Below are 16,362 nucleotides of genomic sequence, written 5' to 3'. Positions count from 1 at the left end.
TACAAAAAAAGCCCTATTTTTTAAAATTTACCGAAACGGGCCTGGTAAATAGTTATTTACCAGAATGAGCCCATACCGAGAAAACGCATCCACGTCAGCGCGATGTCAAGGTACGTGACAAGAAAACGTGTCCTCAAGGGCGCGCTTTGTCGACGTGGACATAAAGCGCGCTGACGTGGATGCGTTTTCCTCTCGCGTGAACAGTGCAACGGCTATTTTTTGACCGTTGGTGAACCCCCCCAATGGTAAAAAAAAAACTATAAAAACCCCCACCCCTAACCCTAACTTAAAAACACCCTAAACCTTAACCCTAACCCTAATTTGATTTTTAAATTTTTTAAATTAAATTACTCAAGTAACCCTAAACCCTAATTTAATTGATTTTTTCTTAAAAAATAATAAACATGAAAACTAATCCAATTTTGAAAAATTTATAAATAATTTAATTGATAAACTCTAAACTCTAAACCCTAATTTATTTGATTTTCCTTAAAAACCCTTAACTTAAAAACACTCTAAACCCTAACCCTAATCTAATTTTTAAATTTTTTAATTAAATTACTCAAGTAACCCTAAACCCTAATTTAATTGATTTTTCTAATCCAATTATGAAAATTTATAAATAATTTAATTGACAAACCCTAAACTAGAGGTGTTCATGGGTCGGACAAAAAATATAGGAGGGTTCGGGTAAAAATATAGGCCCGAAATATGAGTTTGGGCAAAAAATCGAGGTCCGTTTAGAAAACGGGCCGAGCCTCGGGCACCACTTTTTTGGCTCGAGTCCGGCACGGCCCGGCCCGAATATATAATAAATAAATAATTTTTATTCTTTAATTTTAAAATACTTTTTTTATTCTTTTTATATTTAAAATATTTTTTTGGTGTTTATTAAATAATGGGGTGGGGCGGGGCGGGGCGGGCTCGAGCTTAGAAATTTTTTCTCGCGCCGGGCCTAGACAAAATTCCAGGCTCATATTCGGGCCGGGCCGGCCCTGGGCCTAGGAAGCGGGCCAAATTTTTTTGGGCCCGGCCCTAACCAGGCCCTGCTTGGCCATGAACACCTAAACCCTAAACTCTAATCACTTATTTATTTAATTTTTAACCCTAAACCTTAAACCCTAAAGCCCAAAAACGGGCAAAACGCTCCCTCAGGGACGCGTTTTCCTGTCACGTACCCTGACATCGCGCTGACGTGGACACGCTTTCAGGGAAATGGGCCAATTCCGGTAAATAATTATTTATCGGGCCCATTTAGGTAAATTTAAAAGAAATGGATTTTTATGTGTAATTTGCCCCTGATTCTTCAATTGACAATAATTCCGAATTTGATTCTTGGATAATCTTTACCCATGTTACTTATTAAAAAAAACCTTAAACAATGTATGATTTTATATTATTGTATGAGTATAAGATTGATATGTTATTTGTGTACCTTTTCTATTAAGTTTTTAAGCGATAAGCTAATGATGTCTTGGCATTGTGGGTTAAGGCGGATGCTTTGAGTATTTGAGCATTTAAATTTTAATCACGTTATGTGTAATTATAATGTGTGGGTCTTTAATTTTATGTATATAAATGATGTATGAGTTTTGTCTAAATTCTTTTCAGTTTTGCCTAATTATTTTTAATTATTCGCCTGCTACATTTTATAATTACTAACTCGAGCTTATTATTGTATTCCATTTGTAACTGTAAAAAACTTTAAAAAGAAAAGTTTTCAAGCGATAATAACCGTGGGATTCTTTCAACAATTACTTGACCATTAGATTTAGCATTATTCTCTGTATCCCTGCTCACGGGAAATCAGAGTATCTAAGCTTCTTAAAAGCCTCCACGTCACTGGGAATCTTGTGGGCCCCATATTACCATAAAAAACTTCATTTTATTTCAACCGTGGATTAAACCAAATCTAGGAAGTCCTTTTTTTTTTTTTAATAATTATTATCTCCCCTCATCTCAGCGAAAAAAAATAAAGAAAAAAAGGGAAAACGAAAAGTACCAGACTCTCGTATTTGTAACACACTAAAACAGCATCTGTTTATTGTTCGATGCTGGCAACAAAAACCCTAATTTAATCAGCATCGATTCACGATGGGCCGCAAGCCCTAATACCTTTACCGTTTCGGCTACTTTTTCTCTGATACATGTATGGAATCAGAGAAAATCCTACTTTCCCGAGAAAACCCTAGAAAATTTTCATCTTTTTCCTAAACCAATAGCAACAGTAGCAATAGCAGCATGGCCATATCCAATGAACTAGCCCAAAAGCAACTACCGTCGATATCGGAACGGTTCAAGGCTTTATTGAAGCAACGGGAAGATGAGCTCAGGGTTTCCGGCGGTGTTGCTGATGATGATGGGGCAACGCCGACTACGGAGGAGATTGTTCAGCTTTACGAGGTTGTATTATCGGAACTAACTTTCAATTCGAAGCCCATAATTACTGATCTCACGATCATTGCCGGTGAACAGCGAGAGCACGGCGAAGGCATTGCCGATGCTATTTGCGCACGAATTATTGAGGTTAGTTAAAATTAGGTTTTCCGTTGTACCTGACAAGTAATTTGAACATTTAAAAATTTAATTTCAAATTTATTGCTTTCAGGTTCCAGTAGAGCAAAAACTTCCTTCGTTATATCTATTAGATAGCATTGTAAAAAATATTGGCCGAGAATATGTTAGGTATTTCTCTTCCCGTTTGCCAGAGGTGAGTCATTGCCAACCTTTTTGATGAAGTTCTTTTCTTTGCTATTAGCTTGATATAGATTATCTTATTTTATTTTTCATTCTTAGGTATTTTGTGAGGCATACAGGCAAGTTAATCCTAACTTGCATCCTGCAATGCGACATCTATTTGGCACATGGTCAACAGTTTTTCCGCCTTCCGTGCTACGTAAAATCGAGATGCAACTGCAGTTTTCTCAAACGGGGAACCAACAATCTTCTGGAGTAACTTCCTTGCAGTCTTCTGAATCACCTCGTCCAACACATGGCATACATGTTAATCCTAAGTACTTGCGGCAGTTTGAACAACAGTCAGGTGCAGATAGTGTAAGCTTTCTAATGGAAAACTCTGTTCTTCACATCCTCTATTTTATTGGAATATATGCTCTGTTCTGTAGTCTTATGCACATTCACTATTTAGGATATCACTGCAAATCATGTTCTTTTGAGAATTTATTTGAATCAGATGTTGCTAGCAGTTATAGATCCTTCTGGACAGAATTGCTTTTGGTACTGAAGGACAATTACAAGCTGAATTGGATTTTGATCACCAGGGATAGGCTGGATTGAGGGGTAGAGTTGCCAGAATGTTAATAACAATTGATATATTAGGATTTCTTTCGGTTAAGTTATTTGCTGAAATCACTTGGAGCATCATTATGAGATCAGAGCTAAACATGGGCTTGCATCAAGTGAAATTACTTTAAGAAACTTGCAAATAGAAAACCAAACTCTACTGGTACAACCAGGTTATTAACTTATTATTCTGATTTTTTGGGAATACAGTGGGGAAGGTTTATGTCGTTTACGATGTACTTGAATGTTTTTGGTGACTAAAAAACTTTCCTTTTCCGTTCCCCTTCCTTTTCCATTCCAACTTTGTGTTGAGCCTTGTGCTTCTTTTTCTTGTTAAATTTTCTTTAGAATGTTTGACATGAACTGCTTGCTTTCTTGCTAGTGATTAGGATTTTTAGCTTCCCTGACTGATAAACATGTTGAGAAATCTTTTTAAAACATCTATTTGTCATGTATGCATGCATGTATGTATTCATGCCTGCTTTGTTCAGAATGGCATCTGAATTGTGAAATGTTTTCTATCATTGCAGAATACGCAGCATGTAAGAGGCATGTCTGCTGGTCAAAAATTGTATGGTCAAAAACATACAATTACATATGATGAATTTGATTCTGATCACACTGAGGTTCCATCCTCACACGTTGGTGTGCAAAGATTGAGCTCAACTGGAAATGTTGGCTGTACTTCTCTTGCAATTGGGGCTAATAAATCACAACTTTCTTCAGCTTCCAGAGTTTCAAGACCCTTCTCACCATCAAGGATTGGATCTGATAGACTTTTATCATCAGAAGTTGATGATCTTCCATCAGATGATTCTCCTAGAAGGTTTGCGGAGGTAGCCTCTCCATCTCGTCCTCCTGTCTTTGATTTTGGACGTGGAAGAGGAACCATCAGAGATGAGGAAACAAGGGAGTGGCCAAGGAAGCACTTTTATGGCGATTACCGTAATTGTTCTGAAGGTTCTTTAAATTCATACAAGCTTAGTAATGGAAATGAGCGCCAAACACTCAGGGCTTTAATAGATGCATATGGTAATGATAGAGGACAAGGAATGTCTAACAGCAAGCCTGTACAAGTTGAGCGGCTGGATGTAAATGGCATGGGCAATAAGGTGACTCCAAGATCATGGCAGAATACTGAAGAGGAAGAGTTTGATTGGGAAGATATGAGCCCGACATTAGCAGACCGAAGGAGCAATGAATTTTCAGTGTCATCTGTTGCCACTTTTGGAAGCATTGGAGCAAGGCCTGCTGGATTAGAATCTAATAGGAGCAGTCGCTCTAATCAAACTCAGCTGGCCCTTGATGAATCTTCAACAATTCCTGAAGATGCAGTTCCTTCACTGAGTGTATGCTAGTTCAACTTTTATCTGTTGCCTTTGTTGTTCAAGCATCCTCTTTAGTATTAGTTCAACTCAAGTTATATTTGTACTAGGAGAAGTTTGCTTCCCTCCCCCCCCTTTTTTCTACTTATGTAGACTGGTGGATGTTTCTAGTTTCCATCACTGTTGATATTTGCTAGACCCAACCCCTAACTTAAGTTTTTGTAGTTGATTCAACAATAAAATCTTATAAATCATGAGGTTTTGTGTACTGCTGCAGCTTGTTCAAATTTCTATGCTTTTTATTTCTCTGTTGTCCAGTCCATTCTGGATTTCAGGACACTGTTTTCTTTATTAAGTTCTAGAGTTGCGGCATCTATCTTATGTATTTAAAACTTGTATAGTTGGTTGACTTTTCCATTTCACTATGTTTTCTGCAGTCTGGTCATGGATTAAATCAGATTCAACGTCCGCGTTATCCTCAGGATGCTTGGAGTAACTCATATCCTTTTTCCCAGTCATCACACCAGCTTCATGCCAAAGGAAGAGGAAGGGATTTCTGGATACCCTTTTCAGCTAGTGGTATATCCTCGTTAGGTGGTGAGAAAAATGTCCCTCTTATTGAGAAATTGCCTGAGGGTGGTTCACAATTTGTTAGGCCTCCAGCCCTTGTTCCAAGATCTGGTTCTTCTAGCCTTGACACTGTTACTGTTGTAACTCAACCAGCCATGTTACCTTTGACTGCTGGGGCATGGCCTCCAGTAAATGTTCCTAAATCTCAGCCGCCAAATGCGCACACTAACTATTCACTGCAGCAGCATGGTAGGAGTCACTTTGATTCTTTGAATCCTATCAATGCTGCCATGAATCAGGGTCAAAACAAACATCCATATATGCCTGAACAATTTGATAATTTTGAAAGCAAGGAGCAAAGTTTGAAAACTGTGCCACAATTGCCTGGACAACGCCCTGCATTGCAACAGCGAAATTCGTTGCATGGATCTTTGCAGCCACACTTTCCCCCTAATGACGCTCGAGATAGTTTTCTTTCATCCGCAACAGGACCTTTACCACCACGCTTATTGGCACCATCCATGAATCATGGCTACTCTCCCCAAATGCATGGTGCCGGCATCAGTATGGTCCCATCTAATCCAATACCTGTTGCACAACCTCCTTTATCAATCCCAAATATGCCAACTGGCTCATTGCATTTGCAGGGGGGAGCCATGCCACCTCTCCCCCCTGGTCCTCGTCCGACATCTCAAATGATGCCTGCCGCCCAAAATGCTGGTCCATTGCTCCCTAACCAACCGCAGGGCGGTCCATTCACTGGTTTGATTAGTTCCCTCATGGCTCAAGGTTTGATTTCATTGACAAAACCAACTCCAATACAGGTACTTATCTCGATGATGTTCTTCTGTAGTTATATTTATTTGTATTTCCTGTCCAATAAGATTGTATCACAATGAAGCAATCTATTTTGTAGGATTCTGTGGGACTTGAGTTTGATGCAGACCTCCTCAAGGTGCGACATGAGTCTGCTATAAGTGCTTTATATGCTGATCTTCCAAGGCAGTGCACAACATGTGGCCTTCGGTTCAAGTTCCAAGAGGAGCATAGTACTCATATGGATTGGCATGTGACAAGAAACCGGATGTCTAAGAACCGTAAGCAGAAACCTTCTCGGAAGTGGTTTGTAAGTGCTAGTATGTGGCTTAGTGGTGCGGAAGCTCTGGGAACTGATGCAGTTCCTGGGTTTTTACCCACTGAGGACATTGTAGAAAAGAAGGATGATGAAGAATTGGCAGTTCCTGCTGATGAAGATCAGAACTTATGTGCATTATGTGGTGAACCCTTCGATGATTTTTATAGTGATGAAACAGAGGAGTGGATGTATAGGGGGGCTGTCTACATGAATGCACCCAATGGGTCAGTTGAAGGCATTGATAGATCGCAGTTAGGTCCCATAGTGCATGCTAAATGCAGGTCAGAGTCTAGTGTGGTTCCCCCTGAAGATTTTGTACGGTATGATGGGGTATGTATTTTTAATTTTGCCTCCAAATTGCATTGCCATTCCAATATTGTCTTTAATAGACCATTCATGTTATTTCATCATCTTATTCGATTCCATTCAGTCTGAAAAGCAATTTGTGTGTTAATGTTTGGAGAGCAAAATTGTTTTGGAATTGAATTCTGATAATATTTAGATGTGAACATGGACGGAAAACTTCTGTTTTATATGTTTTAGCATTAAATTGTGAGAGTTCAGTCGGTTGTATGAAGGGGAGACAAGTTCATCTCTGGCTTGTTCGTATTCAGGAATACAGAATTTTGAGTTATACATCAAGATTATAAGTGCATGTAGTGGTTCTTGTTTCCTGCAATTATAGACATGTTTTTAACATTCTTATTCCCTTGCTTTTGGGAATGCTGAGAGGATGTCGTGGCAGGCTGAGTTCTATAAATATATATCTTGTTGTTTTTGTCTTATATGTTCTTCTTCTCGTGACTTGCAGGGAAATCCTGAGGACAGTAGTCAAAGAAAAAGATTGCGGAGTTAAACTTTATTAGATCGGCTTCTAAGCTTATGTATAACTTGGTTTGAGTTTCATGTTAGTCGTATGCTCTTTCTAAGTTTTATCTTAGTGCTGGTGGTTGCAGTAGCTTGGCGAGATGCCAAAACCATGTACATGTATAGTTGAACTTGTACCATGCACATTATCTTGCAGCAAAAAAGGTTACAGATTCCATCGGAGCCTTAATTTTGTTGCATTCTACTTGTTTCTTTCCTGCAAAAACACATCCAGAGGAACCCTTTTAAACATTCTTTTATCGTGTCGCAGCTAGAATCGTTAAAATGTTATATGGGGAGTATTGGTTTGATTCGTCCACCGTGACTGTTTTGAGTTTTGACCATGTATGTAGTTCCCAAACTTGCTTTGGAGGAGTTCCCAATATTTAACTTTTGTTTTCGTTTTTGTTTTTGGTTCTTGTGGTATTATGCAGGGTCTCATATCACCTTCAATTTGCAGATGCCGTTAGAAAGGCTCTCTTTCTGATTGAAGCAGCAACAGATTCAAATTCCTTCTACCCTAGGTTTCAAAATTTTCATGTAACGTTTTGGCTGGGAGTTTAGATTTGGTTGATTTTGTTTCCGGAAACTGAATTGTTGAATTTTTCATAATTCCTTATAATTGAAGTTTATGTTTATTAAAATAATTGTCTCCTGCTAATACTTGTTCGTACTAGCGTTTAGAGCTTTTGCTAAAATTATACGGGAAAATAGTTATTCGATTAAAGATTAGTGATCGAGTGATTACAATGGTAAACCAATTAAAAATTTGATAAAGTTAAGTGTACCTATTAATTAATGGTATAGTTACGATGAACACAAATATTATTCTCACAAAGACTAAAAGTATTAGTAATTATCGTCTTTCTAATTAAATCGATAAATTGAAGTGATTGATTAAAAATTAAAATTAACTAATTAAAGTAACTAGAGAATACAACAAAGAACAAATTGGAAAATAATCTAGTAACAACCAAGAAGCGAAACAATACTTAGGACAGAATTCACTTAGACTACGTCTGTCATTATTAATCTAAATTATGTAATTTCTTCACTTAATATCTTGATCCGTAAAAATCCGTAAATTATGCTAATATCTCTCTTCAAGACTAAAGCAACTAACTATGTATCCCTTATTAAAACCTCTATTGCAATTTCTTTTTAATGAAAACCCCTATTATCGCATTAACTCGATCTATGGATCCCCTATTAGATTTAACTCTAATTCGGTAGATTTATATTGTCTTATTTCAAGGATTGCATGCAACTCTACTCAATTATGTTAGATCTACTCTTAAACATGGTATATTCCTCTTCTGATTTAAGCACATCAAACAAGGATCAATAGTCTAGAAATATTAAAATATGAATTAAGTACACATAATTCAGAATAAGATCCAATTATTTATTGCGTAAAAATAGAAATCAAATAACAAAATCCATCTTAGGGTTCATCTCCCTGGGTATTTAGAAAATTAGTTCATAATCGAAAATAAAAACATCTCAAAGACAGTATAACCATAAGAAATAAGAAAACCAATAATAAACTTCAAAAGAAATCAAAAGGAGATCTTCAATCTTGATGGAAATCTGCTTCAAAATCGGCTTCAATAGTATTTTTCGAGTTGTTTTCTTCAATATTCTCTGACGACTTACTCCCATCTTCTTATCTTTGTCATATATAAGTCCTAAAATACCCGAAAAACCTAAAAAATTGCGCTTTTCCGTGTTTCTGGAGTGCAGTTTGTGATTTCCACATAGTCTGGCATATGGCCGTGTGGCAGCCCGTGTGGATCACACAACCGTCTGTCCAGCCCGTGTAGAATGGATCAACTCGTGTGGCTCCTGAAACTTGCTTCGATTTCCACATGTTTTTCGCTCCTTTTTCTCCCAAATGCTCTCTTAAGTATAGAAACACGAATTTAAAGGGTTAGGAGTATAAAATTAACCATTTTAAATCGAATAATCATCCAAAAACACATTAAGAATGAGGCTAAAACATGTTACTTTTGGCATTTATCAAATATCCCCACACTTAAGTGTTTATTTGTCCTCAAGCATAATCCTTAATCCACATTCAAATTAACTTTTCTCAATTTGTCATTTTCATCAATAATGTTTCAAGATAATTCGCAAATAATCATGCATTGGAAATTCAACCAAAAGGAAACTACAGATTCAAGCAATCCAAGGCTAATTTTTTAAAGCACAAAAACGTAGGTGTCTCCCTTATCTAAATAATTACCTTAAATTCAAAATCAACAAGATTTAACATCCTCACTAAGATTCACTCAAGCACTCAAAGTGTTTAAGGTTCAAATATTGTGCATTCAACAGTCAAACGAGAAATGCCAACCAATCAAGAGGTCTTTAGAAGGTTGTAATAGGGCTTAGGTTAAGGGTATAGAAAAGGCCAGAAGAGTTGGTTACAATCGAGATCGAGTTGATAAATTACCAAACTAGAAAAAAATTCAATTGTTGAATTAAGAGAAACTATATTAGTAAGAATACTCACAAATGAAATTTCAACAGAATATGAAACTAATTATTCAAGCGCAATCAAATATTTTTTTTTGATATATATATTTTCCTCTTTTGATTGATTTTTTTAAAAAATAAAATAAAATTCAACAATTCAAATAATGAAACATGGTTAGGCAACTAATCAAATCAAATCTTGATAAAAAGAGACTTAATACAAATGATAATTTTATAATATAGATATGAGTTATGGGTTAACACTAACGGGTTAGAAAAAAATGTGTTAGGATCAACGGGGTTTACTAAGGGTTAATTCAATAGGTAAACTTTTTACAGGTTAAGTGGGTTAAATCCTAAGCGCCTCTATCATCTCTGTATATCAAATCAATAATATCGTCTCGACATGCATAATCGAAGCAAGTTCTAGATCAAAAAATCAAATCGACATACTAACAACGAAAAATAAAATGAGCACGAAAAATATATGCTTTATAGGCTAAAAGCTCACAAAAAATTATGGTTTTGATACCAAACTTGCAAATTCAAAAATTCAAAATAATACTTCAATTCAGGGAGACAACCTAAAATAAAAATTTTTGAAAAATAACTTATCATGCTTGACTCTCTCGTGAGTATAAATCAATCAATGCCTAAACACCCACAAATTATTTCAAAACAAAATCAATAAAAACTCCAAATTAAAAAGAATTCACTTTAATAGAGGGTATGGGAAAATTACTTAAACACAATAAATAATTTAGAGATTTTATCACAAATATACAAACAATCTCCCCACACTTAAGATGTACATTATTCTCAATGTACAAACAAATATAATCATAGAAGAAGCATAATATCATAAGAGAGGAAGGGAACTGAAACCGCGCTGAATTTGGATGAATTCGTCAGAATATTGAAAATCAGAATAGTGGGTGATTCTGAATGAAGTGCATGTTTTCAAGCAACCTAATAAAAAATAGACAAAAATGAATAAGAAGATAAAGAGATAACAAAATATAAAAAAACCGACAAAATAATAAAATTACAATTGCATAATAAAATAAAAATAAAAACAAAAGCAAAAGCAAAAACAAAGAAGAAAAACAGAAAAACATAAATAGAAATAAAAACAAAAACAAAAAAATAGAAATAGAAATAGAAATAAATAAAATATAAAATCAATATGATTGGGGTATGAATAAAATAAAAGAATAAATTAAGAAAAGAAAAAAAAAGATTTAAAAAGGAAAAAAAAAGACATGGCCATTTACCAGGCCATGTGAGCCACATGGCCCTGTGGAATCACTCAGACCGTATGTGATTCAAAAATAGAGAAAATAAGCCTAGTGACCACATGGCCTAGGACATGTTCATGTGCCAGGCCGTATGCGATGCTCCTTTGCTTCTCCCATGCCCGCGTGCGAGCTCGTGTGAGCCACACAGTCTACCACATGGCAGTGTGTTCAGACCATGTGTCCCACACGGCTGTGTGCCCATGTCGTGTAACTCTCTGTGCTAGTGTGGGTCAAATTAAAATTGAAAATTTTAGCTCCAGTATGCACACAGCTTAAGACACGCTCGTGTGAATCACCCTAGACCATGTGAACCACTTTTTTTTTTTTTAATTTCAAATTGTTTTCTTTCTTCTTTTCTTTTCTCTTTTCAATTTTTAATTTTTTTTTCAAAATTTTTAAGGTAATAAAAATAAATGTACTAATTTTTTTAGGTTTTTTTTTTCAATTTTTTTTTCAAAAGTTATTTTTTCAAATTAAAAAAATGATAATCAATGAAATTTTTTTTCTTTTTTCAATTTTTTTAGAAAGTAAAATAAGTAAATTACACAAAAACACTCGGTTGCCTCTTGAGAAGCGCTTTTTTAGAGTCTAAGCTCGGCTTTCCTTTTTAAGCTCACAAGTAAGGCGAATCTTGGAGCCGAAGCTCCTCTCTCTCGATATTAGTTTTACCACCAAAATAAGGTTTGAGACAAGTATTGTTTACCTTCTTGATGTGTTACCTCAATTGTACTGTATGGAAATAAAGTTTTTACCACACATGGGTTGGACCTTCTTGACTTAAACTCTGAAGGAAAAATTTGTGGATCCGATTTGTCTAACAGCACTTTGTCCTAACTTTGAATTGGTTCATTCTCTTTATATGCACATCATGGTGTTGCTTTGTTACTTCCTTTTGCTTTCTCGGTTTCTCATAAACTTTCATTCGCCATTCACTAGTTCGTCGAGCTGTACCATTCATTATTCACTTGTCCTTCGAATTTTATCACTTTGAATAAAATATGGCTCCAACATGTTTTCATGATGGATTTCCTACAAAGAACATTGAGTTACATGATTACTAACATTAACAGAACAACTAGTATCATCTCGCTGACTAGGGACTCTCACAAAATCACGTGCTTGAAGAGTAATATTTTTATCACCTACACGAAGCACAAGTTCACCAGTACCCATATCAATAACAATTCTAGCAGTGGCTAAAAGGGTAGAACTAATGTAACACCCCTAACCCGTTTCCGTTGCAAGTCTAGGGTTATGGAGCATTACCGTAAAAATTAGAACAATTAACATCTAAACAATTTAATAATGTTATTCAACATTAATTATTTAAACCTCATAAAAATCCAACAAATATACATATTTGGGCCTTAAATTAAATTTTCGAGGCCCTAAAAATAGTTTGAGATCAAAACGGGACTAATTTGAAATAATTCAGAAAATCTAAGGATTCTCTAGGGACTCTCACAAAATCATGTGCTTGAAAAGTAATCTTTTCATCACCTACACAAGCACAAGTTCACCAGTACCCATATCAATAATAGTTCTAGCAGTGGCTATAAAAGGTCGACCTAATATAACACCCCTAACCTGTTTCCGTCGCCGGTCTAGGGTTACAGAGCATTACTGTAAAAATTAGAACAATTAACATTTAAACAGTTTAATAATGCTATTCAATATTAATTTTTTAAACCTCATACAAATCCAACATAAACATTTAGGCCTTAAATTAAAATTTCGAGGCCCTAAAAATATTTCGGGATCAAAACGGGACTAGTTTGAAATAATTCAAAAAATCTAAGGAAAAATTAAAAATTTAAAAAGCAGGGTTCACACGGCTGTGTGGCCAGGTCATGTGACATAGCCCAGATCGTGTAGTGTTCAAACAATGAGACACATGACCATGTCCTAGCTTGTGTCTTAAATCGTGTAACTCACTGACTTAGATCACACGACCTTATCGTAGGCCGTGTAACTCTCAGACTTGATACACACGGCCGTGTCGCAGATCATGTGCCATATCGTGTAGTTCACTGACTTGATACACACAGTTGTGTCGTAGACTGTGTGCCAGACCATGTGACTCACTAACTTAATACACACGGTCGTGTCGCAGACCGTGTGATAAGTATACCTGAAACAAATAGTGACACACGACCGTGTAACCAGGCCATGTGTGTCACATAGCCGTGTGATAGCCTATGTCCTAGGCCATGTGCTCCATAATTTGTCCCTAAAACAAACCATTTTAAGTCTAAAACTTGCCCAACAATCTACTCTATTTGTACATACATTCAATAGATTTAAACATATTTCAATCACATATAAACATACCAATTCAATTAACCTAATAGTTCTAACAAAATGTCATTCAAAGGCACCTCCAAAACATGCCAAGTTAAAATCATTCTATCACAAAACTATGATGCCAAGTTTTAACCACATAACATAGCTATAAGACACAAACCCTCTCAAAAAGATACAAAAAATAAAACAAATAAATAATCCTTACAAGATCAATGCGTTTGCAAATTAAGCTCAATTACAAAGAAGAACACTTGAGCTGTTAGAATAACAATGAAGCTCACAAGTGTATGATAGAAAAGTAAGAAAAACTTTAGAACAAAGTTTGTTTGATTGAATAGGGCTATTAGGGATGTGAAAACCAGTGCATTTAATCCACTTGCAACAACGAGTATCTTTAACACCCTATACCCGGTCCAGTCATCGAACCTGAGTTATAGGATGTTTTCAAAGCCCTCTTATTCTTGCCTCTCTCTCGGTCTCTATTCTAGTGCTCCACGCGCTTAACCTCCTCGGTGATCTTCACCTTATACACAAGAACTGTAAACTCTCACTCCCTCTGTTGAGCAATTAGAACCCTCAAACTGTCTCTCAAACCGTCTTCAAAACGAACACATTTCCCGTACTCAGATGCCACCATGCCTCGAGCATAGTGGTTCAATCTCAGAAACTCGGCCTCATACTCGGCCATAGATTTATCACCTTGCGTGAGATTCATGAACTCATGCCTACGGGCATCAACATAGCTCGCGCCCACATGCTTCCCCTGAAAAGTAGTCTTAAAATAATTCCAGCTCAGACGATCCAGTTGGGTACCCTCCTAAACCGACAACTATCACTGATATGCCTTATCGCGAAGCAAAGAAACTGCACATTTCAATTTCTGCTCAGGAGTACAGTCGATGCTGTTCATAATCCTTTCGGTGGCCTCCAACCAATATTCGGCCACAGTAGGGGCGACTCCACTAAATGTGACATCCTTGAACAGCTTAGCTCTATTGGACTGAAGTTGTTTAGCTACCGACCCACGACCCCCAGATCCAGAATGGGGTTCAGTGACCCTCTCCAACATTCTCAACATGGCCTGAAACAGAGCGTCGTCCCCAGATGAGCGGCTTTGAGATCCAGTCTTAGTAGTAGGTGAAACTAATGTCTCACTCGTATCTAAATTTGACATACTGCCCAGAGAGGAAGACTTAGCTCGAGCCCCCCTACAGCCTCTACCGCGCCTACGAATACCACGACCACGAGTTCCACGAGTGCTCATCGTATATTTCAAATTTGTCTACATTATAAAATTTTATGCATCAGCTCCAGTCTTTATTAGTAGTTATCTTATGCTTAAATTATCAAAAGTTCAGAAATATTCAGAGGTTTCAGTCTCTAACTAACTCAGTACAGTTTCAGAAAGTACTAACTATAGAAAATTCTATCTGAGTTCAGAAATACTTACAGGATCGGCGCTGTAGACTCGGTGCACCACATACTTACTCAAAATTACCCAATTTATTTCAAAACCAGTCCTTTTTAAACCATAATTTTGGAACCCAAAATTCACAGCCCGAGTTTTGCAACCTGACTCTGATACCACTAAATGTGACACCCCAAACCTGGCCTAAACGTTATGGCCAAATTAGGGAGTGGTACAAATGAGGGTTTTAAAATCGGTGTTACTTCGATAAAACTTCGTATAGTTGTTCAATAAATCATTCAAGTTTTGAATCCCATATTCGTTTATATAGTTATCACTGGAAGTGTTAATTACTTAATTCATTTTCCAAAACATAATTTACGGCAGAAGTCTTAAAAACTGTTATACTTTGTAAATCCAGTTCTTTTTTCAGAAAACCTTTGTTTTCGTAAAACCGTGATTCTAGTCAAACGCAATAATAAAAGAGTCAAAACACATCCAAAACGCAAAAAAAATCAAACAGTCTAAAGAGTCCAATATTTACAAAACTCCCAGAAAATAATCTTTAATTTAAATAAAAAGCATATTTAAAACAGTTCACGAGCTTGTGGTCACCGTGAGACTTCGTCGCACCGATCTGCCTAAGTCTGTGGATTACCTGTACAGAACAATAAAGAGATGTGAGTTTTCGTAAACTTAGTGTGTAACCCAACAGAAATAGACATGCAGTATATACAAAAATCTCATATACAGTTAGATGCAGATTCAAACCTAAGTTCATGACAGATGCAGATAACAGAATCAGATAAGCAGAATCTTACCCCCATCCTCTATACACCATCTCTGACCATCCCATCACACTATGTGGGGCTAAAAACACCCACTCATCCCTACACACCATATAATGTCGATGCAACACATGATAGATAAATATGCAGTCAAGCTGCCAGGGTATAGGCGAATAGTTTCCGTACAGATCACTTCCTCCACATATACAAACCCACCCCAATCATAATACAGAATACAAATACAGAACTGTCATGCTTAACATGCCCATATAGAGATAAATAATATATATTTAAACAGAATAGCCAGACATACATATCGATCCTACTCAAAGAAGACTATCACATCACATAATTTAGGGTTTGATTAGCCCTTACCAACCCTACAATAGGCCCACAGTCGATCGGAACGACCCGTGAGACCTTTAGGAAAATTTTAAAATTATGGCCCCATATGTCCGTGTGGTTTGCCCGTGTGGGACCACATGCCCAGATTGGCCTTACTCGTGTGGCCCACACTACCTGGCCCAAAACCTACATGCCCATGTGGCATGCCCATGTGGGCCTACACCCAATCTGGCCTAGCCCGTGTGGCCCACACAACCATACTCACACCGTCAGACGACCGTGTCTTACGCATGGCCACGCCTTCGTCAAACACACAGTTATGTCTCACACACGGCCAACCACATGGTCAGGCACACGCCCGTGTGACATCGATAGACAGTAGTTTCGGCTTTCGAAGAAACTCAGTTTTTCGCATTAGGAGTACACACCTCATACGATTTTGATGCAAAATCACTCCCGAGCCAACTAGCACCTTAAATCGATACAACAAATCTTCCAAAATTAGTCTAAACTCATAGTTAAACTGAACTAGAAAAATTAA

At 36.9% G+C, this 16,362-nt stretch overlaps 1 protein-coding gene across 2 annotated transcripts; it reads left to right on the top strand.

The window, feature by feature from the left end:
* The first annotated feature begins 1,959 nt into the window (after nucleotides 1–1,959).
* LOC105773176 (polyadenylation and cleavage factor homolog 4) lies at nucleotides 1,960–7,519 on the top strand. 2 transcript variants are annotated; one of them, XM_012594874.2, is made up of 7 exons: nucleotides 1,960–2,526; nucleotides 2,609–2,710; nucleotides 2,797–3,054; nucleotides 3,834–4,652; nucleotides 5,066–6,022; nucleotides 6,115–6,663; nucleotides 7,145–7,519. In XM_012594874.2, exons 1-7 carry the CDS (start codon nucleotides 2,242–2,244, stop codon nucleotides 7,187–7,189), a joined length of 3,015 nt encoding a protein of 1,004 aa, XP_012450328.1. In that variant the 5' UTR covers nucleotides 1,960–2,241; the 3' UTR covers nucleotides 7,190–7,519. The 2 variants fall into 2 exon arrangements, with proteins under 2 accessions (XP_012450328.1, XP_052488352.1); XM_052632392.1 differs by lacking the exons at nucleotides 1,960–2,526; nucleotides 2,609–2,710 and having other exon boundaries at nucleotides 2,840–3,043.
* The last annotated feature ends 8,843 nt before the right edge of the window (nucleotides 7,520–16,362 follow it).

Source organism: Gossypium raimondii, chromosome 6 (assembly GCF_025698545.1).
Source record: "Gossypium raimondii isolate GPD5lz chromosome 6, ASM2569854v1, whole genome shotgun sequence".
Classification (NCBI taxonomy): domain Eukaryota; kingdom Viridiplantae; phylum Streptophyta; class Magnoliopsida; order Malvales; family Malvaceae; genus Gossypium; species Gossypium raimondii.
This window is presented reverse-complemented; position numbering and strand designations above follow the sequence as displayed.